At 35.4% G+C, this 27,375-nt stretch overlaps 1 protein-coding gene across 1 annotated transcript; it reads left to right on the forward strand.

The window, feature by feature from the left end:
- Positions 1-1,041: 1,041 nt before the first annotated feature.
- On the forward strand, positions 1,042-25,755 carry LOC136038478 (profilin-like). Its single transcript, XM_065721550.1, has 3 exons — positions 1,042-1,292; positions 20,055-20,226; positions 25,539-25,755. Exons 1-3 carry the CDS (start codon positions 1,176-1,178, stop codon positions 25,637-25,639), a joined length of 390 nt encoding a protein of 129 aa, XP_065577622.1. The 5' UTR covers positions 1,042-1,175; the 3' UTR covers positions 25,640-25,755.
- The last annotated feature ends 1,620 nt before the right edge of the window (positions 25,756-27,375 follow it).

Consider the following 27,375-nt stretch of genomic DNA (forward strand, 5'->3'; position numbering starts at 1 on the left):
ATCCTTTACCTTATGATATTGTATAGTACAATATAGTAAATTTTACACACAAAGAAACGCAGGGTTATGGCCACAAAAAAGAGAACAACATACAAATGCAATTTCAAGCATTAATTTAAACACGGTAATAATTTAAATAAAAAATCCAGTTCAAAAATTTAATTTCAATTCGATTAAAACAAGAAAACACCATTCAAAATATTAATACAGACAAAGTCATCATATAACATCGTTACGGTGCGTTATGTCTACGAAATACCGCGCCAGATTCCTATCATGAATAACATACCCATTTCACAAAAAGTTTTACATTCAAGGCTCTTTCCCCTCATCCGCCCCAAAAATATCCTTTATCGAATCATTTAGCCCTTCACACTTCCCTAGAAAATGAAACCAATTTCTGTCCTACTTTCCACACATCAGGGAATTGTAAGGACCACTTTTCATTCTAAGCCTTTCTTAATATATTTTTCTTCCTGTGAGTGGCAAAAAAATACCTCTAAACGATAATTTGATTATCAAACTAATAATACATTACATATTTATAGAGCTACGGATCCTATGTGCCCTTTTCTAAAAGGGAGGAGAGCGTCCGTCTGGGAGCAGACGGAGCAGTCCGTCTGGAGAGCGTCCGTCTGGGATCGGAGGACGGAGAGCGCCGGACGGAGAGTGATCCAGATCTGAAATGGAACATAGAGCTGAATATTTTTATTAGCAAGAATGAGGTGCTAAGGGAAACAGAACCTTCAGACATAGATCCTCCCTCCGTGCCAGACACTTGTCACTGATCAAAAAGTATTGAATATGGTTTGTAGTAAACAGATCTGAACCCACTTGTAGAGATGATATAAGACTTATTAAAGTGTACTGTTTTTAGATTTATTAAAGTGCTATATTAAAACTTCTTCTATTTGAATTTATTCTTGCAAATTCTTCTATAAATTAAAAGAAAAGTTTAACTTCCTGCTACCATAGATTAGGTTTGATTCAGCCGCTAAAACCCAGTCTTACGCTATCTATAAAAAAAGAGAAATTGATAAAAGTAGATGTCAAATGCTGCTCTGGACAAAGTCTGCAACTCGTCAAAGGGTGTGAATCATTTGCCATTTATCAGAAGTTACTGTCTAGCTTAGGCTATCTTTCTTTTCCTTGAAAATCTTAGGAAACCTTCAAATATGAGTGGATCTTGGCAAGATTATATTGACAAACAGCTTTTGGCAGGAGGATTTATCAGCCAAGGGGCCATAATTGGAACAGATGGTGCATTGTGGGCAAAATCAGATAATTTAAATGTAAGCTTTTCTTTTCAAAATCTTTCTTTCATATTATTGTAGGCCTAACCATTCCTTTTTATTGCTTGTTTCTTTTGATTATAGACTCTCAAGGTTTTGGTAAGTTTATTTTTCTTGCTTGTAAGGTTGTTGCTAGGCTACCTGAATAAAAATTTCAAGATGGAATTTACAGCCAAAATCTGGGTTTCTAATTGTGTTTTTGGTAGCCCAGGGCTTAATGATGGAGGGTCATTTGAAGGAATGACAAAAAATAATAATAAAGCGGCCTGCTTAGCCTGTCTAATTTCCAAAGCACATTACTCCACTTTACCTCCCTCTCCCCCTTGTAATAGATAAACATGCAGTCCACTAAATTTTAAGATAACAAAGAGTTTTAATACCCTATTTATCTGCATCTTATTATGAAGCATTACACCCATTCTATATTATAAAATAGTGGATAAATAGCCTGTAGAGTAGCCTAGGCTTAACATTTGTCCATCAGGGATAAAGAAGGGTAAAGTGAACCAATATATTTTTAGAAATAAGTCAATTTGATATTTAACCTTGGGCTGTGCTAGTTTTAAATTAGTTTTCCAGGATGTTTTAGGGACCCTATCTTTAGGTAGGTCTAGGTCCTATGCTTTTGAAACTCCTACCTTTAACCTATCACTATTTATAAGGTTCATTGTAAATTTGTAGATATTTTCAAGTGTTAGGGTAAAGCTGGGTTAAAGTAATGCACCAGTTAACAGCACCTGAAAGCATGGTTTTGACTTTTAATGGAGATCAAATTTGACTTCAAAACTTTGCACTATGCTGGAATAAGGGTTAGGTTAGGAGAATAAAACTTTCAGGGATGGGTCTACAGACTAAAGTATAGAGGAGGGTAGGGTTGGTTCAGACATAAATTTTGGGATGGTTGTGGCTTCTACTTCAGTCACTTTTTAGTTCCATTCTATTTTTTTTTTGATTTTCATCTTCTGTCTTTTAGAGCTAAGCAGAAATTATTCATGTTTCATAAATGTCCAAAGTCACTCCATCATGTGGGACGAGTTTAGACTGTATGGGTGGTGGGTTTGGCCAGCACTTAATTTTCAACAAAATGCAATGTTCTTAAAAATCTGGATACATAGAAATCTTAAAAACTAATAATATGTATGAATCTCTTTATCTCACATTATAGCTGCTGAGGTTGTTATGAAAAGTGAGACCTTGCTTTGTCTGCTCTATCCTTTTAGTAGCAGCAGGTGATAGAGGTGCAAGAACAATGTCATCAGAATACACAAATGCTTTGTCCTTAATATCTGGAAAGACAAACCATGCTCCATTTCTCTGCAGCAAAGAGACTTCTGCTTTTTTCTGTGAATTGGCCAAAAACATTACGCTTTTTAGACTTTCTTGGCTTAAATTTCACAAGAACAAAGATTTCAACTTGAGCTTTTTCTATGTCAAAAGGTTCAAAGTCTTCTCCAAGCCCTGCACAGTGCAGAGACTTTTTGCTTGATCAATCATTCAAGGCAGCCAAGCTGGAATAAAGCTCTGCTCTGTTATTTTTGTTGTTGTCACTATGGCCCACTGTTTTTGCATTTCTTTACAGGTTACTTTGGTGGTCTGATCTTTTTCTGCTTTTTAGATGCAATATTTTCCTTTTCAGGTGTGTCTGTTAAAATGCAAGTCTTGCCTTGATTTTTAATTCCTGCAATCTGAAACAGAGCTAGCTTCAACTTAGGGGAAGGGTCTAACTCTTCTGGACTTGGAGTCAGCCTGCAACAGGGGACTTGTTGTGAAACAGCTGTTGTATCTAGCAGCCTGTCTGTCACTAGCAACAGTACAAAAGCTCCCTTCAGAAATATGTCTTGATTGAAAGATATGTTGGCTAGCATATAACTGTAGCCATTCACTGAAGCACCCTTTTAGTATGTTCTTGAAAGGAGAAAGAACACCTATGTCTAGTGGTTGCAGTTTATACAAACAGTCAGGTAGAAATGTCAAAAGTGTCAAAAAAATTTTCTTGCAGTGTTCAATCACCCTTACATTTAGATGGCTGTCATGGTTGTCCATTAGCAGGATGATCAGAGTCTGCATCTGGCTTGGTGATCTTCATAAAGTGTCTCACAGATTCCAAGAATAAGTTGCCATTGACCCATCAGCTGGGGTGAGGAAGTCCCAGGCAACCATCATCACTTGTGGAAAAATTAAAACCAGAGGGATAGTTGCTCTGGATACACCTGTAAAACAGACAACATTAAATTTTGACCTCTTTCTGCAGACACTGTCTGACCAACCTTTGTTGTCCAGTCAGTGCTTGGACTTTAGGTGGTGGAAGCAGCATGGGTATGCCAGTCTCATCCACATTTCAGATGTGATTGGGTGTCAGCTTGGCTTCAAATCTTCTGTAGAAATCAAACAGCTTATCAAAAACGTCTGGACTACAGGTTTATTGAAGCTGGAGGCTTTTGCCTGGGTTCTGGCTTCCTGATCAAAATGTCTGGATTCCACTTAAGAAATGCAAGAAGCCAGTCCTTTGATGCTGCTTCGTTTCCCATCCAACTTTCTGGCACAGAAATGTTATTTGCACAAGTGTAAGAGTTTACACTTGTTTTGTTGTAAGTCTGAGGTTCCTAGTAGAACAGGTTCAGAAATAGTTTGCAAGTTTCCTCTTGTGTCCCATGTCAAAAACTTGCCTGTTGTGTTTGGCTTTCATTGGGAAGTTGATAGAGAGTGGCTGAGGCTCTTCATTGGCACTTGCTGAAGCTTCTTCCCTTGATGGCTTTGATTGCTTGATGTAGTCCAGTAGTGTAGATTTTTTAATACCAAAGTTTTCTAGAATTCCTCTCAATATGCCTTCTTTCTTGATATGACCCTCAACAGCTTTTTCATATTTTCTTAATCAGGAGGAGAATCTTGCCACTTTCGTTTGTACATTTGAGGCATTTTGAATATATAAAAAAAATAGAAACAGGTAAAAATAAAGACCATGAAAGGTACATGATAAGAAAAACGATTGGAAGGGGCAAAATAGTTGGGGAAGGGGGTTGGTTTGGACAATGTCTGAATGTGCCCTACTGTGGTTGTCCAAACCAACCCCACCTGAGAGGAAAAGCCTGAAACCTCGCATGGACCTCAGAACTTACATATGGCACCAAAAACTAAAATCAAAACAACTTAACAAAGTCTAAGTTATACATGTTATGCATTAAGAAAGCTAAATGTTTATTAATATAGGCTTCAATCTCAAAGTAAAGAATATAGAGGATGCCTTACCTTTTTTTTCTGTTTCCAAAACAACTGCATGGGGGGTAACAAAACTACATACACAAGTAGAACGCTAAATGGCAGGTCCACAGTGTTTTTTCTGTGATTAGCAGATGGGGCTGTAGGAACAGAAGCGCTTGTCTGGATTCACCCCAAGTCCAAACTAACCCCACTCTCTTTCAGGGAAGGTATTTCGAATTTCATACCTCCACTTCTTCTCCCTCTAGAGGGCAGTGCCTCTTGATGACCTTTAAAAACCCTTGTGTTATAAAAGTGAAACCTTGCAAAATAGATCTTCTGCTTAAATTTTAATTAAGTACAAGAAAAAGTTTTCAGCATCACAACTTTGCTCAATCCCAATTTATGAGGTTTCAAAGATCTGAAAATACATTTCCTAAATTTAGAAAGAAAAAAAAATCTACTCAAATAACAGGAATTACATTTTTCAGAACTAAAACCAGAGAAAAAGAAACTGAAAATTAATGTAAAATATTGTTTTGTCAAAATTGCAATATGCATAGACATCTCAGGTAGGCAAATTTCTAAGACTTAGAAAATTGGAAGAGGGTTAACATAGAAGCTATGCTATGCAATAGCATATTATCTATGCTATACCTATACCTTCTTATCTATACCTATCTATACTATATTATATATCTATACTATATTATATATACCTATTATCTATACCTTCTCAGAGTACGTTTTGACCCTGGATTCATTACTGAAAGTTATGTTTGCCTAACCTAACCCCTTTCTAAGATAGCAAAAATTAGCTAAACTAGAATTTTTCCTTTTGTGCCTTCCAATTATATTATATTTTTTTATTTGATGAATTTTATAATGCATTGAAGCTTGTCCTTTGGGGTTATCAGCTTGACACTAACTTCTGTGTATATAACCTGTAGAAGATAGTAAAGATACTTATCTGGCAACTAGATAACTGAAATACTATTGACAACTAGCCCAAGAACAACATTAGTTATGTGTACCCCACTATAAATGTAGTTAATTTACAAATTTCTTATGGTTGTGCCATATTTCACACTTAGTTTTCCTTCTTGTACTCTGTATATAATTTCATGATTTATTGTCTGTTTAAAAAAAATTGAATGTTCTGTTTACTTGGGATTTTATTGTCGTTATATATCCTGTATTTTCTGGGTTAACAGTTGTAACTTATCGGATAACTAGTCTTTACTTTTTCAAGTAGTAATTCTCATAACCTCCAACTTCATTTATGCCTTATTCAATGCTAAGTGCAAGTAATTGGCCTTGTCAGATAAGTAAACTTGGGATACTACTACTACTAAAAACTCAATGTGGCACCAAGGTGCCCAAGGCCAACACAGCTATGTGCACTCAGTTAGTTAGGTACCCAAAACAATCAGAAGGCTTCTCTGAAAATATCTATCAAGTCATCTTCTGTTTTTCAGCACTCTCACTTTAGAACCATACTTGACCACTATCATCACTGTAACTTCTAATGTTCTAATCTTGGTTTGCAGACTTATCTTAATATTCATTCTTCCAAACTTTTATCAACTATTAAACAATACCCTGACTTTTCACATCTTCACTGCAACCTCCATCTTTACTAATAATTCTGTCTAGGTAAGTGAAGCTGTCCACTTAATCCATCTTCTTGTTACCCACATCACCTCATCAGCTTCACTTATTCCTAGTCTTACCAACTTAGTCTTCTTGATATTAATTTTCAAACCTATTCTGGCACCCTGGATACTAAACACTTAAGTCCTTGCAAGGCTGAGATCAGGGATAGATTTTTTGCCCTCTCCTAGCTTTTAAAAAATACATTTTTTGGTATTTTGACTGAAAAATACCCTTTTTTGCTGTTTTTGGCATTGAAGAAGTTTGACACACAAAAAAATTGTTCATCTTACTAGACATTGAAAAATATATTATCCACCTCCCTTACATTTTTGTGAATTGACACCATTGGCTAAGTCATGAAAATATGAAAGAAAAATTGTCTTTGTGTATTTCCACCATGAAAGAGACCCAATATGAAAATAAAATATTTGTTTTTGAGTTGTTGAGTTCATTCTAGGTTTCTTGAACATGATTCCATGTAGCATCATCTGTTTTGACTCATCATTATTACAGTCAGCTACATGGAAGCTATTCATAAAATGGTATAAAAATGTGCATGCCCTTGCATTGGAAGTTTTCAAGCGGTTCCACCCCTAGAAAAGATATAAAGAGGTTACACACCTAGTACATCTGATTCTTGCATAGGCATGGCACAGTCGATAGTGACTCTTGCCTCTAATTATCTCAGGCCATTACACTTGCCCATCAAAATGCAAGCCATCGTACAGTAATGGCTTCATAATATTTGGTCTTGTAGGTGTGGATGGAGCATCCACACCCAAGAACTTGGCCTACCTTGGTTCCCTGGAGTATTTATTGAAATGAATGAGTATTGATGAGTATTAATTGATCCTGTATCATATTTGACCCTGGTGACATCTATACCAACAATATAGGACCCATGCATCAACTACTGACACATCCAGAAAATAGAAGAATAGCCTCTAATATCACTCTGAACATCTATCCAATGCAGTGGATCTATTCTACCATGGAGTGATTGTGCTCTGTGATCCTGTATCACAGGATCTATTCTATCATGGAATGATTGTGCTCTGTGATCCTGTATCACACGATCTATTCTACCATGGAATGATTGTGCTCTGTGATCCTGTAGGGATGGAAATATTCATTTTTTGTTGTTATGTCCCATCTTTGGAAGTTGTCAGTGGGAAAAGGCCCAAAAAACAGTGATACAGTTGTTTTACCATTCATAATTAAATCTCAGTTCAATTATACAGTTAAAGCTTCCATTGCCTCATCATTAGCATTCAAATCCTTTGAATGCTAATGGCTGTCAAGCAGGTGAAAGGCTGTCAAGCAGGGGTCTAATGTCTTAAAATAAAAAAAATCTAAAAAAGAATTCGGTGCACAAGTGGTTAATAAGATCTGGAAGTCAAAAGGTCAAGGAAATTATAGGACAAGCTCAAAAACAGCTGACAGTTTATGGCATTGAAGGTAATCTTTAAGTACTAATCAGATTAAAACACTTTTCAAATAGATGTCGATGAGCTACTTGAAATGGGACCATAAAACAAATTCTGACTATTTGTCCCAGGAAGTGTATGACAAACTCAAATGCCTTGCCACCATGAGGAGTAGTTACACCCTAGAAATTTCTATTTGAGAATATCCCAAGAAGTGTATGACAAACTCAAATGCCTCGCCACCATGAGGAGTAATTATACGCTAAAATTCCTATTTGAGAATATCTTAAGAAGTGTATGACAAACTCACATGCCTCGCCACCTGAGGAGAAATTACACACTAGAAGTTCCTATGTGAGAATACCCCAAGAAATGTAAACGCCTCGCCACCATGAGGAGTAATTACACACTAGAAATTCCTATTAAGTTGATAGCTAATTGCTCTGAGGAGATAAGGCCAATTCTGGCTACCCGTTTCAGTCATGTAGAAATCCTACTCAGAAACATAGTGAAGGCATTTGACAGTATCCAACACCGGATATTCATAAACTGAGGAAAAGAAATGGGTGTTCAGCAATTTCTTGTGAGAATGGGTGTTTGTGAGAATGAGGAAAAGAAATGGGTGTTCAGCAATTTCTTGTGAGAATGGGTGTTTGTGAGAATGAGGAAAAGAAATGGGTGTTCAGCAATTTCTTGTGAGAATGGGTGTTTGTGAGAATGAGGAAAAGAAATGGGTGTTCAGCAATTTCTTGTGAGAATGGGTGTTTGTGAGAATGAGGAAAAGAAATGGGTGTTCAGCAATTTCTTGTGAGAATGGGTGTTTGTGAGAATGAGGAAAAGAAATGGGTGTTCAGCAATTTCTTGTGAGCTTATTTCCTGTAGAATCAAAACCAATGTGTTTCACTCATGCAAATTCCATGAAGTATCCAAACTCCAAGAAATATGCATGGAGCACCCCATGGGACAAAATTAGGACCTCTGAACTTTTTGACTGTTTTTAACCCTATTCTAGTGCAAATACAAAATTCCTACAAGTTTACTGATGATCTATCAAGCTTATCATTCCGCACCTCAGCAAGCCTAGCAGAGAAAATCGTCACTTCGTCAATATTTTGTCAGCTACAGCATGATCTTGAAAATGTAATGTTTGCAGTTAGTGAAAAAAGAATCATATTCTATGGGTTAGCTTCTTAATAAACATAATTCCATCCGAGAAGACATTGGACTTGCAATTAAAATAAAATTCTAGGATCAATTTTCATATGAAACATGATATGTCAACTATACAGACTATCCTCCAAAAGCTTCCTTCTGTCTAAAATCATTTACATGTCATGCTAGCTTTAACATTCGAATTTCCATTATATGCAGTATATATGCACTGTAGAGGTTTCAAGCTCATATCTGCAAAAATGGGGAATTTTGTAATTTTTGCCAGAAGAAAGATCACAGATGCGGGTTTTTTTTTCCAGGGGTGATCGTATCAACCCAGTGGGCTTAGAATGTTGGGAAAGGGATTATTCTAGTTCTTGTACCCTTTTTAAGTGACCAAAAAATTGGGGAAGGGGCAGCTAAACCCCCTTCCACGCCACTTTTTCCGAAAATCGTCCAATCAAAATCTTGATAGCTTTTTTTTCAGCATAGTTGAAAGACCCAATAACTATGTCTTTGGACATAAAATGACCCCCTAAAGCCCACGGAGAAAGGTTTTCAAGCTATAAAATTGCCCATTGTTTTATTTTTTTTATTAAGAAGTGTGCATATATTTTTTGGGTGGGAGGGGACGACGAATTGTCTGCTGGGAGAATTTTTCATGGGGAGGGATGTTTCCAGGGGGGAACTTTTCATGGACAATTTTACGCTGACTGAATTTGCCAGAATTCGTATATGAAATTTCTTTTTGTGTCTTGCTTTCCTTTATCGATTCAATTTTGCGCGTGGAGATATTGAGGGTAATTGTCTGGAGTAAATTTTCACCAGAATTGAATTGTCCGGAGGATATTTCTATGGGAAGGGGGATTTTCCGTGGAGATGGAACCAGGTATCCTGGCTTTATTTAAAAAAAAACGATCAGAAATTAAACAAAAAACGAGTTTTTTCAACCAAAAGTAAGGAGTAACATTAAAACTTAAAAGCAAACAAAAATCATTACGTATATGAGTGGGTTGCCCCCTGCTCAACACCTCGCTCTTTACACTAAAGTTTAAATTTTGTCCGAATTCTTTAAAAACGACTTCTGAAACACAGAGGTCGTTTAATTAGAACAAAAAGTAACTTTTTTCAAAGTGCCGAAAAACTGTAGCGTGAAGAGTGAAGTGTTGAGCAGTGGGCAACCCTCTCATATACGTAATAATTTATGTTCGTTTTAAGTTTTTATGTTGTTCCTTATTTTCATTTGGAAACACTTTTTTTTTTTGTTTTCTTTTTTTGCTTTATTCCATGAAGCTTAGAGACTAACATTTTTCTAAAGGCAATGGAAAAAGTATGTCAATTAAAGTAAAAGTATATGAAAATGAAAAAAGTAAGTAATTACAAAAAATACTCAAAACAATAGCCTACTTACAAAAACTAACATGTAAACTACCAGCACTCATTTCTGTTGAGCAATGCCGAGGTGTTGGACGGATATTTTTTAATAATTTCGACAGTTCTGAACTTGGTTATCAAACACCAAAATATTTAATAACTTTAGACTCAGTGTTCATAAAAAGTAACGCATTATTAAAGTAGTTTGTTCAAAGTAAAACATTAAGATTAAGAAAATCAGATAGAAATTTTTAAGTCAATATTTTAATTTAATTTTGAATACCAAAAAAACAATATATTGATACCTTTATACTTCATAACTGTAAAAAATTAAATCTTTTTCAAAGTGACAACTAGATAAATGCAATCACTCCTGGAAAAAATGATAATAAAACACAAAAAAACGTGTCCGTTCGGGGAAGAATACAGAAATGCGGAACAACCTGTTCAGGGGAAACATTTCTGATTATAGTGGCTTCGTATGTTCGCTCACGGGTACTCTTGCAATGCAAGTAAAAGTTGACCGCATATTTTTACCGAAATTGCCCCTTATTAAGTTGTTTTCCTTGTGTTTTCTATAATTATACGGACTTTCTTGTGTACTAATAACTGCACTAACTAACAATAAACAAATAAATATTTAGGATCACCATAAATAACTGATTCTTTGGTTGAATGTTACTAATAGTTAGGCTCTTATACTTTAGTTATTGACGAGGGTTGTTATTTATTTACCATTCATTATTATGAAAAATTTGAATTTTTTTTTGTTGCTCCAACCAAATCATATAGAAAAATTGGTAGGCAGCCAACAATGGGGCAACACACATTTTTTCAATGGCTTATCCCTATTCTGCTCTCTTTTCTTTGGTTTCCTTATAATCACTTTATAGTCTCGTTTTTCCAGGGGGGTGGCCCCGCCTGCCGGCACCCCCGGGTTACCTGAAAGCTGCTCCATTTCTTTGTTGATCACATACAAACTGGTTTGTTCGTTCTGCATTGCCTATAGATTAGTTTGATAGACCAAATTTCCATTCATGGAGTAACCAAACAAAATTTTGAAGTATCTGACAGGGGTTATTAATTCAGAAGAAGGTGTGGGAAGAGATGATGTCCCCTATGTGGTTGGAGGCCCCAAGTTAGCTTTCTCGAATTTTAGCTTCTTAGAGATTGAGATTTCTTTGAAATCTGACAGGCTCTCGTCTTATGAGAAGATAAATATGGAATAGAAAGCTCTGGGATCCATCTCTATCCACCAGTATGGAAAGGAGCAAATTATCTTTGTCAATGACAGGATTTTCCCTATTGTCTGCATTCCCAAGTAGATTTTATTCTAGCTCTATGTCTACTTTCATATTTTCGTCATCTTTGAAAGCGAGCTTTGTCATTTGACCATCAGGTTCAAGGTTGTATTGAACAAGCAAATACCATCAGGCAAAACATTTGAGACAGCTGTTTGTTGTAGGAAAAAAAAAAATGAAAATATGCGAAAATCCAGGGGATGAAGTCCAATGTTCCTGAGCAAATGAATTTGCAGCATATAATTAAAGAAGGAAATCAAATATAGGGATTACTTTAATATGAAAAATTTGTTTCATGCTAAACGATTACTGGCTATTACGCCAAATGTAGTTAGTCACGAGTGCCCTCCATGGGCTTTTCATCACTTGTAAGCACTTCCCCCTGTGCTGAAACCTTTCCATACCTCTGCAAAAAGTTATGAGCTATCTTTCCTCTAGAAGTATGTAAATTCACCCTTCAGCTTGAAACAACATTTTGATTGAAGCCTTCAAGGGTTGTAGGTACCTACTACTTAGGCTCTTTCAAAGCTACCCTACACTGTATATTCAGTTTCTATAGCAACCGAGATTAAAGTCATCATTCAAACATACAAAGTGCTGCTAGTCATATTTTAAGTGTGATTAAAATTACTCTGGCAATTTCAACCCAGCCTCCTTCTGATGGGGCTTGACATAGCCCTAGGCTATATACAAAAGTTTGTTTTTTTGTGTGTCACATTTGCTTTGTTTGGCATCATGAATCAGCCGTTGATAAAGGATAAGTATAAAAACTAATAATGGCAACCCTATAAAATCAGCAAACATTGTATACAACTTAGGGCTATATCCAGCCCCTTTGGGAGGAGGAGGGAGGGATGAAATTGTGAGGATGGTACTATCATATCTGGAAAGAGTGTTAAATAGGGAATTGATTGGTCTCAATCTTTTGTTATTAGGTCTCTTGCAGCATGGGACTCGAATTTGCATCAGAATAAAAAAAAAAACTGGTTCGCAATGCTTTTCTCCTTGAACTCAAAACTGTTTCATAATAATTCATATAATTTTTTTTACTCTAATTTTCCAATCTTTTTGTCATGGATTTTCTAGCCAACTAGGCATTAGCCTTGAAAAAGGTTTTAGTTTTGTACACTTAAGACTAGAACAGCTATTAAAACATGCGTAATAAGCAAATTGAATAATACAATAAATAAGCAGAATGGCAGGCAGAACAAGACAGAAATGTTGGCACATATTGAAAGTATATGCATCAATGTTTCAACTTTGCTGCCTTTTGCTACAACCCTAGCAAATACCATTGTGTATTGTCAGTTCAGGTGATGTCCTGAGTTGTTTTTTTTAACTGCTTGTTCACTTATTTTTTGTTTGATTTTTTGTCTTCTGTCCGTTGATGTAAGCTATAAGTAGATGTGGTTGTGGTGGCTTTAAGTAGCATGGTTGCCACCCGGACCAGATTCTAAAAGTCCCCTCCTTTTTCTAAGTCTAATGAATAACCACCCCCTTCCTTATATGGTTTAAAATGGAATGTATCTGAAAATAGTGGGGAAAACATTAACGCCTTTCAACTTTCAAGAGAAGGGAATAATTATTTATACCAATAATAAAATACAATAAACGATTGGATTACGTTCATGATGCTCGGGGGTGAAAGTAAATTAATCCTGTGAACTTTAGGTTTCTGACTTGTTATGGGTGTGAACGCGGTTTTGGAGGCTTAGTCTCCATCGTCAGCATTGGCTGCTACCGGTGTCTTCTTCTCTTTTGTCAGTTTTGAGTGGACAGATCAGTTCGGCATAGAGTAGGAAGGGTCAATGCTTGAGTGGAGCGAGGCAAGTATTTTTATTTGTGGTGCGTGAATTCGTGTGACTCAATGTGTTGAATAAAGTCTGGGATTTGATGTGTAGGCTGTAGGTTAACTGAAATAATAGTTACCACTCCTGAATTAGTTTCTATTTGTTCTTTCTTACTAGATAGTTTTTTTTCCCAAAGTTTCTTTTTTAATTCTGGTTACGATGGGCTGTGGTTCACTCTAGTAGGTTGCAGCTATCACTGCTGAGGTTTTTCTGGATTCAACAGTAGCACATTAAAATTTGGTACTAACAATTTCTACTTCTGAATCCAGATCACGCATTCCACAACGTCTCTAACGGTTGTTTTGATGTCTGCACAAATTGGAGCTCGATCTTTCGTGTTTGTAATATACTTTAGAAGTGATCCTCCACTCGTTTTGTTCCCTTCATCTCTTCTCTCCATCCCACCGCCTGAAAGGAGTCATCTGGGGCGACCCACATCCGCCCATCCTCTTAGTTACGACCCTGAATGTAGTTTTTAATTTGTACAATTTGTTAAATGCTTCAAATATATTGGACATGGTGTCGAGCTCTATATATTTTCTATTGTTAAGCTTTTTCGTATGTTTTGCAGGTTTTTTTTTTGTATTGGTTTTATTTTTGACTGGCCGTTCACTGTTTTTCTTTTTTCAAGATTATTGTAATTTTTTTGCAAGTATTTTTTATTATGTTAATTTTTCTGATAATAAATTCAAGTTTAGCTATGTTTGCTAGTAAGTCATTTTGAGAATAAAACTTTATCTTGTCTTATCTTATCCGATAGGCCTGACTCAAACTGGATAAGGTTCATCCTTTACTTGTTTGGGAGCTGAGAATAGGTCTTTATCAGTATTCATAACATAGATTGTATGATTCTTTATTGATTATAATTTAAACTGAATTCTTAGTTTTATTTTACCAAAAACTGTCCATACAAGGAACTGTTATGGGTACATCAGTACTGTCCACAACACAGATTATGTGATCTTGTACTGGTTCTTCTTTGAAGCAAATTCTGATATTCATTTTCCCAAACACTTGCCACACAATGAACTATCATCTGTGTAAAATATGACTTTGATTGTTTGATCCCGCACTGGTTCTTATTTAAACTGAATTATGAGATTTATTTTCTCAATCACTTGCCACACAATGAACCATCATCAGTGTAAAATATGACTTTGATTGTTTGATCCCGCACTGGTTCTTATTTAAACTGAATTCTGATATTCATTTTCCCAAACACTTGCCACACAATGAACTATCATCTGTGTAAAATATGACTTTGATTGTTTGATCCCGCACTGGTTCTTATTTAAACTGAATTATGAGATTTATTTTCCCAATCACTTGCCACACAATGAACCATCATCTGTGTAAAATATGACTTTGATTGTTTGATCCCGCACTGGTTCTTATTTAAACTGAATTATGAGATTTATTTTCTCAATCACTGGCCACACAATGAACCATCATCAGTGTAAAATATGACTTTGATTGTTTGATCCCGCACTGGTTCTTATTTAAACTGAATTATGAGATTTATTTTCCCAATCACTTGCCACACAATGAACCATCATCAGTGTAAAATATGACTTTGATTGTTTGATCCGCACTGGTTCTTATTTAAACTGAATTATGAAGTTCATTTTCCCAAACACTTGCCACACAATGATCTATCAGCAGTGTAAAATATAACATTGATTGTTTGATCCCGCACTGGTTCTTATTTAAACTGAATTATGAGATTTATTTTCCCAACCGCTTACCACACAATGAACCATCATCAGTGTAAAATATGACTTTGATTGTTTGATCCCGCACTGGTTCTTATTTAAACTGAATTATGAGATTTATTTTCCCAATCACTTGCCACACAATGAACCATCATCAGTGTAAAATATGACTTTGATTGTTTGATCCCGATTTATTTTCCCAATCACTTGCCACACAATGAACCATCATCAGTGTAAAATATGACTTTGATTGTTTGATCCCGCACTGGTTCTTATTTAAACTGAATTATGAGATTTATTTTCCCAATCACTTGCCACACAATGAACCATCATCAGTGTAAAATATGACTTTGATTGTTTGATCCCGCACTGGTTCTTATTTAAACTGAATTATGAGGTTCATTTTCCCAAACACTTGCCACACAATGATCTATCAACAGTGTAAAATATAACATTGATTGTTTGATCCCGCACTGGTTCTTATTTAAACTGAATTATGAGGTTCATTTTCCCAAACACTTGCCACACAATGATCTATCAGCAGTGTAAAATATAACATTGATTGTTTGATCCCGCACTGGTTCTTATTTAAACTGAATTATGAGGTTCATTTTCCCAAACACTTGCCCCACAATGATCTATCAGCAGTGTAAAATATAACGTTGATTGTTTGATCCCGCACTGGTTCTTATTTAAACTGAATTATGAGGTTCATTTTCCCAAACACTTGCCACACAATGATCTATCAGCAGTGTAAAATATAACATTGATTGTTTGATCCCGCACTGGTTCTTATTCAAACTGAATTATGAGATTTATTTTCCCAATCACTTGCAACACGATGAACCATCATCAGTGTAAAATATGACTTTGATTGTTTGATCCCGCACTGGTTCTTATTTAAACTGAATTATGAGATTTATTTTCCCAATCACTTGCCACACAATGAACCATCATCAGTGTAAAATATGACTTTGATTGTTTGATCCCGCACTGGTTCTTATTTAAACTGAATTATGAGATTTATTTTCCCAATCACTTGCCACACAATGAACCATCATCAGTGTAAAATATGACTTTGATTGTTTGATCCCGCACTGGTTCTTATTTAAACTGAATTATGAGATTTATTTTCCCAATCACTTGCCACACAATGAACCATCATCAGTGTAAAATATGACTTTGATTGTTTGATCCCACACTGGTTCTTATTTAAACTGAATTATGAGATTTATTTTCCCAATCACTTGCCACACAATGAACCATCATCAGTGTAAAATATGACTTTGATTGTTTGATCCGCACTGGTTCTTATTTAAACTGAATTATGAGATTTATTTTCCCAATCACTTGCCACACAATGAACCATCATCAGTGTAAAATATGACTTTGATTGTTTGATCCCGCACTGGTTCTTATTTAAACTGAATTATGAGGTTCATTTTCCCAAACACTTGCCACACAATGATCTATCAACAGTGTAAAATATAACATTGATTGTTTGATCCCGCACTGGTTCTTATTTAAACTGAATTATGAGGTTCATTTTCCCAAACACTTGCCACACAATGATCTATCAGCAGTGTAAAATATAACATTGATTGTTTGATCCCGCACTGGTTCTTATTTAAGCTGAATTATGAGGTTCATTTTCCCAAACACTTGCCCCACAATGATCTATCAGCAGTGTAAAATATAACGTTGATTGTTTGATCCCGCACTGGTTCTTATTTAAACTGAATTATGAGGTTCATTTTCCCAAACACTTGCCACACAATGATCTATCAGCAGTGTAAAATATAACATTGATTGTTTGATCCCGCACTGGTTCTTATTTAAACTGAATTATGAGATTTATTTTCCCAATCACTTGCCACACAATGAACCATCATCAGTGTAAAATATGACTTTGATTGTTTGATCCCGCACTGGTTCTTATTTAAACTGAATTATGAGATTTATTTTCCCAATCACTTGCCACACAATGAACCATCATCAGTGTAAAATATGACTTTGATTGTTTGATCCCGCACTGGTTCTTATTTAAACTGAATTATGAGATTTATTTTCCCAATCACTTGCCACACAATGAACCATCATCAGTGTAAAATATGACTTTGATTGTTTGATCCCGCACTGGTTCTTATTTAAACTGAATTATGAGATTTATTTTCCCAATCACTTGCCACACAATGAACCATCATCAGTGTAAAATATGACTTTGATTGTTTGATCCGCACTGGTTCTTATTTAAACTGAATTATGAGATTTATTTTCCCAATCACTTGCCACACAATGAACCATCATCAGTGTAAAATATGACTTTGATTGTTTGATCCCGCACTGGTTCTTATTTAAACTGAATTATGAGGTTCATTTTCCCAAACACTTGCCACACAATGATCTATCAACAGTGTAAAATATAACATTGATTGTTTGATCCCGCACTGGTTCTTATTTAAACTGAATTATGAGGTTCATTTTCCCAAACACTTGCCACACAATGATCTATCAGCAGTGTAAAATATAACATTGATTGTTTGATCCCGCACTGGTTCTTCTTGAAACTGAATTCTGAGCTTCATTTTTACCTAATTCTTGCTACTCAAGATATATTAGCACCATTCGCAGCACAGATTTTGTGATACCGCACTAGTCCTTCTTTCAAGGGATTTCTGAGCTTCAGTTTACCAAGCCCTTGACACACAAGCTACAATCTTCGGTACCATTTAAAACATAGATTTTATTATCCTACTCTGAATCTTCTTTAAACTGAATTACGAGCTTCATTTTTACCAAGCTTTTGCCACGCAAATTACAGTCTCTAACAATTACCAAACGAGATACCGATCAATGCTGTTCAGTTTGTTACTGTCATGCTATTGACCTGCCCCAAAATTGTTCAGATTTACTTGTTGGGAAGAATGAATTGAATCCTAGGGAAGAATCAATAACTTAAGAAAATAGGAGAAATCTAGCAATCAGGTGCTACTGTCAATTCAAAATACGAAACCAGCCAATGACACGGCTTTTCTAATCTTATTTTATGTAATATCAATGATGCTAGCCAATCAAAATCGCTCTTAAAATTCAGACATAGTTGCTGGTGGCTGGAAATTCATTAGCTTTAATTCGTAACTCCAAATTCGTAATTCGTAACTCAAATTCGTAACTCCAGCTACACCTTGCTTCATTATCTCAGCTAACCACCATTTGGATGCTTGAATCTATCCTCTAAACTTTTGCCACGGCTGATTCGTCTAATAAATGTGCTAAATTATTTTTAAAAGAGAACTTAGTGATAAAACTGAGTCTATTCAGGAGATCTCCTTCTGAATTGCATTCAAAGAAGGTAGACCTCTCCATGTCTCAAAACCACATGCCTTACGACCCCGAAAGACAGGAGTGACAGAACTTGTCTGCATTAACTGAAAAACACGTCCAATCGAGCTGTCTGCACCTTCGCAACTCAGTCTTTCTGTTTAGACTTTTGAAAAATTCTGTTATTCACCAATCCATGCTCTTACAAATAGATAATGGAGAGGCCTTTTGGGAATCAACAGATTGTTGCTTTTTAATTTCTATGGACAGAAGTCATTTTTAGAAATTCCTTGTAGCTGCTCTGTCGTATTTTGTTTTATTTCATGTACATCTTGAAAACGTTTAACCTTAAGCGCTATTTTTATCTTTGTGAATATAAAAAAAATCACGTGGGGGTAGGTCTGGTGAATAAGGGGGGGGGTGAGAAACAACTGGAATATTATGTTAGGCCAAAAAATGATGTAGAACATGGGCTGAATGGGCTGGTGTATTATCTTGATGCAATTTCCATTTACCAGACTCTTTAAATTCGGGTCTTTTTCTTCGCACAACATCTCGTAAACGGTCAAGAACATCAATGCAGCGCTCCTTGTTATGATCTTGTCTTTTCGAGCATACTCATGATGAACAACACTTTGGTAGTAAAAAAAACAACAAAAAAACAGTCAACATAGCCTTCACTTGACTCCAAACTTGACAAGTTTTTGGGTCGTGGTGAATCAGGTGTCTTCCACTGCAAAGATTGTACCTCCGTTTCTGAATCGTAGCCATACGAGCCTCTTATATCCAAGTCTCGTCACTAGTTATAATTAATTACAAAAAAAACATCAGAGTTGGAAGACTCTAGCAAAGCAATGGTGATCTGTTTTCGGTTTTCTTTTTGCTCATCTGAGAGGGCGTAAAAACTGACTTTACTTGTTCGCACCTAGAAGCCGACTGAGACAATTTAAATCTAATCTATGTCTAATTTATTTTCCCAGCACATACAGTCAGATTAATATAACAAGTGCAAGTTCACACTCAAACCGATCCGCGATTAATCTTGTCGTTCTCGATACTTTTTGGTTAGACCTCGTATATCGAAAAGACAACCACCTCTCTTCTTCATCACGAACAACAAAAAAAAATAAGGAAAATGCCAAAAAAGACAAAGAAAAAACACAAAACAGATATGGAGACTCAATGTGCACAAAACCTAAAATTTTTCGAAGGATAATAACAAACGACCTAAGATAACCTAAGATAAATCCATTTTTACTTTGATGCTGATCGCACTTCAAATTGAACCCACAGAGCTCCTGCACCCACTCTTGCGTCCTCTGACTACCCTTTGTGCAAAGCTAATTGTAAGGGTTTATTTTGCCAGAGCTTTTGGGAAGAATGTCAAAAACATTTCTTAGCTAAAATGTCTTGGATGATGCGGGGAAACATTTGACCATGCTATGCAGAAATTTTCTTGTAAATAGTATAAACTGAAAGCAAGATTATATTCTTCTATTTTGTACATATTTCGAATATTTTTATTTTCTGTTCACATTTTAATTACAGCTTTGACACTCTTACGTTATAGCATACTTTAATGATTTGAAGTGTAACAATTACTTTCTATTTATTCAAACCGAAATAAATTTCCTTGGGTGTGAAAGCTAAAAAAAATGGTTCGTCTAGATATAATCTCAGATTTCCCTTTGGATGGTTCTCCTTAATCCCTTTATCTAAACGCGTTTCAATATGTCAAATACTATTAATTAAATATATGTATAATTTATTCTAGGTTGCACAGCAAGAGCTAGTTACTCTAGCGACCAATTATGCAAACCACGAATATTTCCAGGCTAATGGTCTCACCCTAGCTGGCACGCGCTATATTTTCTTGTCAGCATCAGACAGAGTTATCAGAGGGAAGAAGATGAAACAGGGAATTCATTGCATCAAAACGGAAAAAGGTTCATTCTTATTTGTAGTTAGGATTTATAGCTTTATTCTGTGGATTTAGAGCCTGTTGTTGAATGTTGAATCTTAAAATTCGCTAATACTTAAGAGCAATCTTAAGTATTAGCTAATTTGCTTTGATTAATTCGGGAATTTTTTTTGGATGTTGAATTTCTAAGGCTGTTCAAAGCGACCCGCCCCCCTCCCCTCCTGGAAGATCCAAAAATTTGTGATTTTGAAATCGACCTGTTTTGTGTCCTCAACACCATCCTCCCACCCCCAACCAAAAGTCTACCTTTTTAACGGTTGCAATTTTTAGCTTTATTCTGCATATTTAGTGGCTTTTTTCGGTTACGCTTAAAAATATTGTTGTGTTTTACCTAAGTTCATATACTTATCAACAGTTCAGTGTATTACTATCATAGCCTCCCTTGTGTGTAGCCCCGCTTTCAAGACCCTTCGTGTAAGACCCTTCGATCTGTTCTGTGTCCTCAATACCATCCTCCCACCGCCAATCAAAAGCCTACTTTTCATAATAGTTGCAATTTGTAGCTTTATTCTGCATATTTAGTCGTTTTTTTTTATTATGATTTGAAATATTGCTGTGTTTTACCTAAGTTCAGATACTTATCAATAGTTTAGTGTATTACTATCATAGCCTCCCCTGTGTATAGCCCCGCTTTTAAGACCCATCGTGTGTCCTTCGTGTAAGACCCTTCGATCTGTTCTGTGTCCTCAACACCATCCTTCCACCTTTATAGCCCCGCTTTTAAGACCCTGCGTGTGCAAGTAGACTAATGGGTCTTTTTATTACCTACTATTATTATACATTACCTTTTTTTTTTACCAAACAGACAGATCGTATTCGGATCCTATAAAGTGCTTGATGGCTATTGGATTTTTTGAAACACAATTTACTCGTGTCCTGTGTGTTGTATTTGGCCTTTGATACTGAGTTTTATACTCTTTTGTTTCCTTTTTAAAGAAACGAGGATAGTTGTTGTATTTACCTATTTCTGCTCTCGAATTTTAAACTCGAATTCTAACGCAACACCTGGTAGGGTTCTTATCTATGAATTTCTAAGCAAGTAAAAAAAAATACTAAGAAGCATGGTTTAATTCCCCAGGTTTATTTTTTGCGCCGTATCGTTTTTACTAATTACATCATTTTTTTTTTAACTTCTGTCAAAAAGATAAGTCAAATAACTGAATTGCTGGTCAACTTTTACTCGTTGCTGTGTCAAATTACGGGGCATTTTTTTTTTTTTATGAAACTTGGTCAGTAAAAGAGAAGTAAATTTTTATTCGGAACATCTTCAACAAGTTATGTCTAAGTTACTCTGTGGAAACCGCCGAGAACAATCCAATCAATGAAACTATTGTTAATTTTAAAAGTTCAAACTTGGTAATCAAACCACGGTCGAAAAAGCTACGTTTATTTTAAGTTATGGTGTGTTTTTATTCACAGAATAGTAGACTTGAATAAAAGAGTAAAATTCAATATTGAACAAGAGTGAAATTCAATAAAAGTAAAAGAATAAAAATTCGATCAGAGTAAAAGAGTAAAATTCAATATTGATTGAATATCGAATGAGACTAGGGGACCAGTGCAAACTTTGTTGAATTTAGTCATACAATCATTGGTTCTTATTCATATTGACTGAGAAACAAATATTTCATCTTGAAGTAAGGAGTGACATTAGAACTTATAACGAGTAGAAATGATTCCATATATAAGGGAGGCTTTCCCATCATCTACCTCTTGCTCGTTAGGCTGAAGTTTTTTAGTGCTTTGAAAGAGCTTGTTATTACAATTCAAATGCCCTTGTGTTTCAGCAGTCATTCTTAAAGAATTGGTAAAAATGCCAACTTTAGCAGAAAAAGCGAGAGGTAAAGTAGGACGGAAAGATCGCTTTACTTTTCGGGGTTGTTTCCCCCTTTTCCTAAAATCAGGAAAATTTTCTCTGACTTAGCTTTTTATGGGCAACATTAAACTGAATTATTGTTATATATTTGGAATAAGCATAAAATGCCAATTTTTTTTATGTATTTGTTCTCAAAACTCATTGTACAGATTTTCGGTTACTATTGGGTCGAGTCGCTTCTTACTTACATTTGCTACTTCGATCTGTTTGGTTAATTAATTAATTTTTAACCAATACAATACAACTTTAAATACTTAACCTCAAGGGTAGCCGGAAGATTCAAAAATATTAATTTATTTAATAATGAAATGGGGGGGGGGGGTCTGATAAGGTTTATCTTGCGTTCGGCTTTTTCTGTTTTCATGCCTGGAAAGTTGCACCATCCTTAAAATGGGTCGTTCAAATATCTCCTTAAGAATTTTCTTTTGTTTTCACTGTTAAGCCATTTTCCCGAAAAGCAACTCAAATACATGCCATAGGCTTATGACCCTATTTACCCCATTGGCTCATGCCTGCCCAGCATACCCTCTGGAGACTAACCTGATCTTCAGGTAGATTGAAGATGTCCTTTCTTCTGGGTGATCTATTCTTTTGCATAGCTATAATCTATATAACAGTTTTTATACATAAAATATTTCACAGCCCATATGCTTTTCTCTGTTAAAAAGATAGTATTTTCCCTAGGTCTTTAATACATAATAGATGCACTCAGATCTGATCTGACTGACTTTCTAATCTGACTTTCGGGTGGGTATCGCGATTTTGTCCAAGGATAGGTGGGCTAAATATCGCGACCTAAAAATCTTGGGCTAAAACTGTGTTTTGGGTTCAAAATTTGTTTTCATTTTCTTGGGGATAAAGATGATAAAGATCCTCCAGAACCATTGCTGGCGTCGATTCGACGTTTCAGCTGTTGTATTTTCATAGGGGGTGGGGAGGGTCTTTTTGTTAAGTTTATCTTATGGGTAATTCAACTCATAATACTTTCCTGGATATAGCCATGATAATCAGGGAGATATTTTGAACCAATTGATGGAGTCAAAACTTGTCTAGTTGCTAGTGTAACTGATAGTCTACTTGAGATGAGGACAGTCTTAAGCAGGGGCAAATACCTGTATTGTAAGTTACTGTGGATACCTACCACAGACCTCTAGCTTTAACACTTATTTGTTGCAAATTAAAATGTAAGAAAAAACGACGATAGGTAATATCCCTAGCTGCTAAAATTACCCTTAGACCTCGCTATTCTACTTCTGAATGACTAGCTCAATTAAATTATCTATCTTAGATATTATTTTTAAAACTAATTGATCAAGTTAGTTTAATTTTATAATTAAAATTATATTTAATTACTCAATTAAATTTTCTATCTTAGATGTTATTTTTAAAACTAATTGATCAAGTTAGTTTAATTTTATAATTAAAATTATATTTAATTACTTCAAAATTATTTATCAAGTAGTTAGAATTTCTTAACCAGACTGTCAAGCGATCCTTTCCGCAATCTAACTGTCGAATTGGCAATCGAAGTCAAGCAAAAATGGCTTGTAGAAATGAAGAAACTTGAATCTCACTTTAGTCTACGAGAGGGAAGAATGAAGTCGCCAGCGCCATCTAAGGACTAATAGTAATTGATTTTTCCATTGACTTGTCATCTAAAGGCGAGTCGTTCTACAATTCTATGTTGCCAGTTGGGGGAGCTGTTGGTGGTTTATAGGGCGTCAACAAAGCCTCTCCACTCGTCCTGAAGCGGTGCCACAGCTGTGACGACTTGCCATTCAGCTGCTAACGAGGTCGGTCTCGGCCGTCCTCAAATCTCGGTCAAAAGGTCGCTACAATATTTTCTTTAGGCTACTTCGTCTTCTTTTGCCTTTTGGTTTCCAATTTTAGACTGTCCGAGGAAGGAGGCCTTTTTTCATACAGAGCACATGTCCTAAATATTTTCACTGCTTCTTCATTAGAACAACAGTAATGAGAGACTGACCCGCTCTAATGCGGATATCGGGGTTACTGACTCTTTGCTCCTAAGGCACATATTTTGAATGCAAGGAGTCTCTTTTCAAGCTTTTGGCTCATTTTCTAACACCCTCTAATGTAGAGGAGTATGAGGAGCACATTGCTGTCGAAGAGACGTGGCTTTAGTCGCAAAGATTATGCTTCTCCAAATGGCCTTTAGTCTATTAAAGGCTTCCGGTTTACAGACTAATTCTGATTTTAATCTCGTAATTACTATTATTGTAATTATTGGCGCTTAAATACATTTTTTCTTTGTCAAGCAATGTAGTAGAGGAGGAGTGACGTTTTGAACAAAATTTTACCTGGAGTATGTCTAAAAGGGGCAACAAAATTGCTCCTGCTCCCCAGCCCAGTTAATAAGGTTCTTTTTTGACCCAGCATTTAATGGCATCCCGTTTGGCCATACAAGTTCCATTTGAGTGTATTTAGCTACTTGTTACTTTGTTTTCCACACAAATAAGCACTGTTGCTCTATTAGTGGCAGTCTTTTACGTAGTGGCACTACGTTATTATTAGTGGCACTCTATTAGTCAGTCTTTACGCGTTGATACAACACGTCCTTTGGCAGTCTATTTTCCGGAATCTATACATCCCTTGGTCGAATACGGTAGTCTATTTTTTTTTCAAATTAGTATTATGCGGAGATTTGTTGTTAAATTGATATGTGACCTCCTCCCTTCCCCCGGTCGAGTACACTCGATTGATTGATTTGCACTCTTTTTGGTATATCACTTGGCTCTCGAGGGACCTAGGGGTTTCGGTTTTCCCTAAAGCTGTTGTCCCATGTTTCATTATAGGAGACACATTTGTAGTGAGAACGTTAATAAACGTTCTCATTTAACGTTCATTTAATAAACTATGTTTGTTATATTTTAAAATCCTATACTTTCTGTATAAGAAAAAAGAAAATAGTCAAATCACTGAGAGGCAGGTAACAGCTATTCTAAATGGGTTATGTTCCAGTTAAGTCCTGATATTTTAGTTCTAGTTTGTGACTAACAAATTCCTACCTTCTTTTGACTTCAAATCCTTCTTTTTCTGAGAGAATTCTAAAAAAATTGAAATTCTCTAAATTTCTTTAGTATTCTAAAATTCTTAGAACCTTCTTCTGACTTTAAGTGAGCAAAAATGCTTATTGTATTATTTGTGTTGTCATACTGGAACATGTGGCTTGTCACGCATGTTTGATAATTTCTTTATTTTGCTATATTTCTATTACATTTATATATTATATTTATATTTATGCAATTTAAGCATTTATTTAAACTTGAATTTAAACTTATATTTAAGCTTAATATTAAAATTACATTAAATTAAAATTAAACTTATATTTAAACTTAAATATTTATATATTATGTTTATATTATATATTTTTTATGTTTCAGCAATTGTCATAGGAATCTATGATGAGACCCACTGCACTCCTCAGCAAGCCGCCAACGTTGTTGAACGACTAGGAGAGTACCTTATGCAATATGGGTACTAGGAACATGTTTTTTATTTTGCATATGTAAGCTTATACTATTCTGTAATTTTTTGAAAAGTGGTCAAATTGCATTTTTCTTCCTTTTTTTCCAATAAAAGCTATTAATTAGTCTGGAATGGCTTGTTTGTTAATTCCAAAGAAATATTATGTGTATTGTAAGGTTTTTGTATGTATTAACTTCGTTAGTTGAATTCAGATATGTAAATCTGGTAATCTTACTGCAGGTGAATTTTACGAAAAATATCTATGGTCCCTTTTTCTTATTTTTATTTCTTTTTCTTATTTTGAATAAAACAGCTTCGCAGAGTTAAGATCCTTGAGAATAAACTGATGCCCCTAGAAATGACTTTTTGGAGCCCTCTTAATCGCTCTGGTACTCGTCTAATTCACCCTTTTAACGCTTCTACACCTTATGTAGCCATATAACTCACCTCTCGACTACTTTTATTCCGATCCATTTCCCCTCCCATACTCTTCTAAGCTTAATGAGAATCAGTGTTACCAGCCCTAGCGATTTTCCACCATTTCTAGTGATTTTTTATGCTGCCTAAACAAAAAAAAATCACTAAGTCAACCAAAAAATCTAGTGATTTTTTTTTACCGGGTGGCAACCCTGGTGAGAACACAGTATACTGCAGAGCACCAAATGGGTTGATTGCCTATGACGCCATAGTAAGAAGTGACTTGGTTCTTTTGTAGCTTACAATCTATCTGTGAGACATAGGTCAAAAAGATCTAATTCATCCATTTTTATACTCGGGACGGATTTGAATAGTTCCAACTTCTAAAACCTTTAAGTTTCGTTTATGGATAAATTGTATCTACACAATATATAACCAATGCTGATATTGCAAATCAATACATTTTTTTCAAGCCGAGTTGCTACGGGAGTCACCATAATTAAAAAAAAAAATCCAAAATTTCAATTAATAAATTAAAACTTAAAATTACAAAACTTTCACATCTAGCTCTGTTCTCTGTTGACTAGAGTTGAAGTTTTGTCGTACCTGTTTGAATTAATAAGGAATTCTTTCCTTTATTTAACTTTATTTCTTCTTAGATTGTTCTTGTCGAATTTTAGACTAGTCAAAAGGATTGACAAGTTTTTGAGTTTAAAGACTTCTTGCAAATGACCTCCTTGGTCGTATGTGCTATTGCTATTCTGCTTCCAAAGCTAACTCTCCTACAACTACCATCCTCGGGGAAATTGAATACAAAACAACAGTTTTTTCCGACTGGAAGTAAGAAGCAACATTAAAACTTAAAATGATCAGAAATTATTCCTTAAATGAGGGAGGGGGGCTGTTCCCTTCTGCAATCCCGCTCTTTACGCTAAAGGTTGACTTTGTCTCAGTTATTTAAAAACGGCTAATCAAACATAACCTTAGACTATAAAGCGCTATAGATTCTAGAGGGTGCAACATCGAAAATTCTTCATGTGGGTTCAAGAAACTTACATACAAGCCCCATCCCCAATTTCTTGCTTTTAAATCAATAATTGTAAATTGACTAATGGCGTTTCGGTTTTTCAGTTGTCTGCTTGAGAATTGAAATGTTGGATTATAAAATTCAAATTTTGGACTACATTTGAATAAACGTCAAATTTTAGCCAGTCAATGGATAGGCGATTTTTTACTTACAAGACTTGTTGCAAATAACCTCTGTGCTATGTCTATTACATTTCCTATATTTTAGCTTCCATTCATTTTAGAATTTATTTGGTGAAAGAACAATAA

The sequence above is a fragment of the Artemia franciscana genome, chromosome 18, assembly GCF_032884065.1.
Source record: "Artemia franciscana chromosome 18, ASM3288406v1, whole genome shotgun sequence".
NCBI classification, from domain to species: domain Eukaryota; kingdom Metazoa; phylum Arthropoda; class Branchiopoda; order Anostraca; family Artemiidae; genus Artemia; species Artemia franciscana.

Bases quoted from the DNA above. Each gene is read 5' to 3' on its own strand.
- LOC136038478 (XM_065721550.1), top strand. From the start codon at position 1,176: ATGAGTGGATCTTGGCAAGATTATATTGACAAACAGCTTTTGGCAGGA. The intron at 1,293-20,054 runs GTAAGCTTTTCT...AATTTATTCTAG, and splicing joins CAAAATCAGATAATTTAAAT to GTTGCACAGCAAGAGCTAGT. The intron at 20,227-25,538 runs GTTCATTCTTAT...TTTATGTTTCAG, and splicing joins TTGCATCAAAACGGAAAAAG to CAATTGTCATAGGAATCTAT.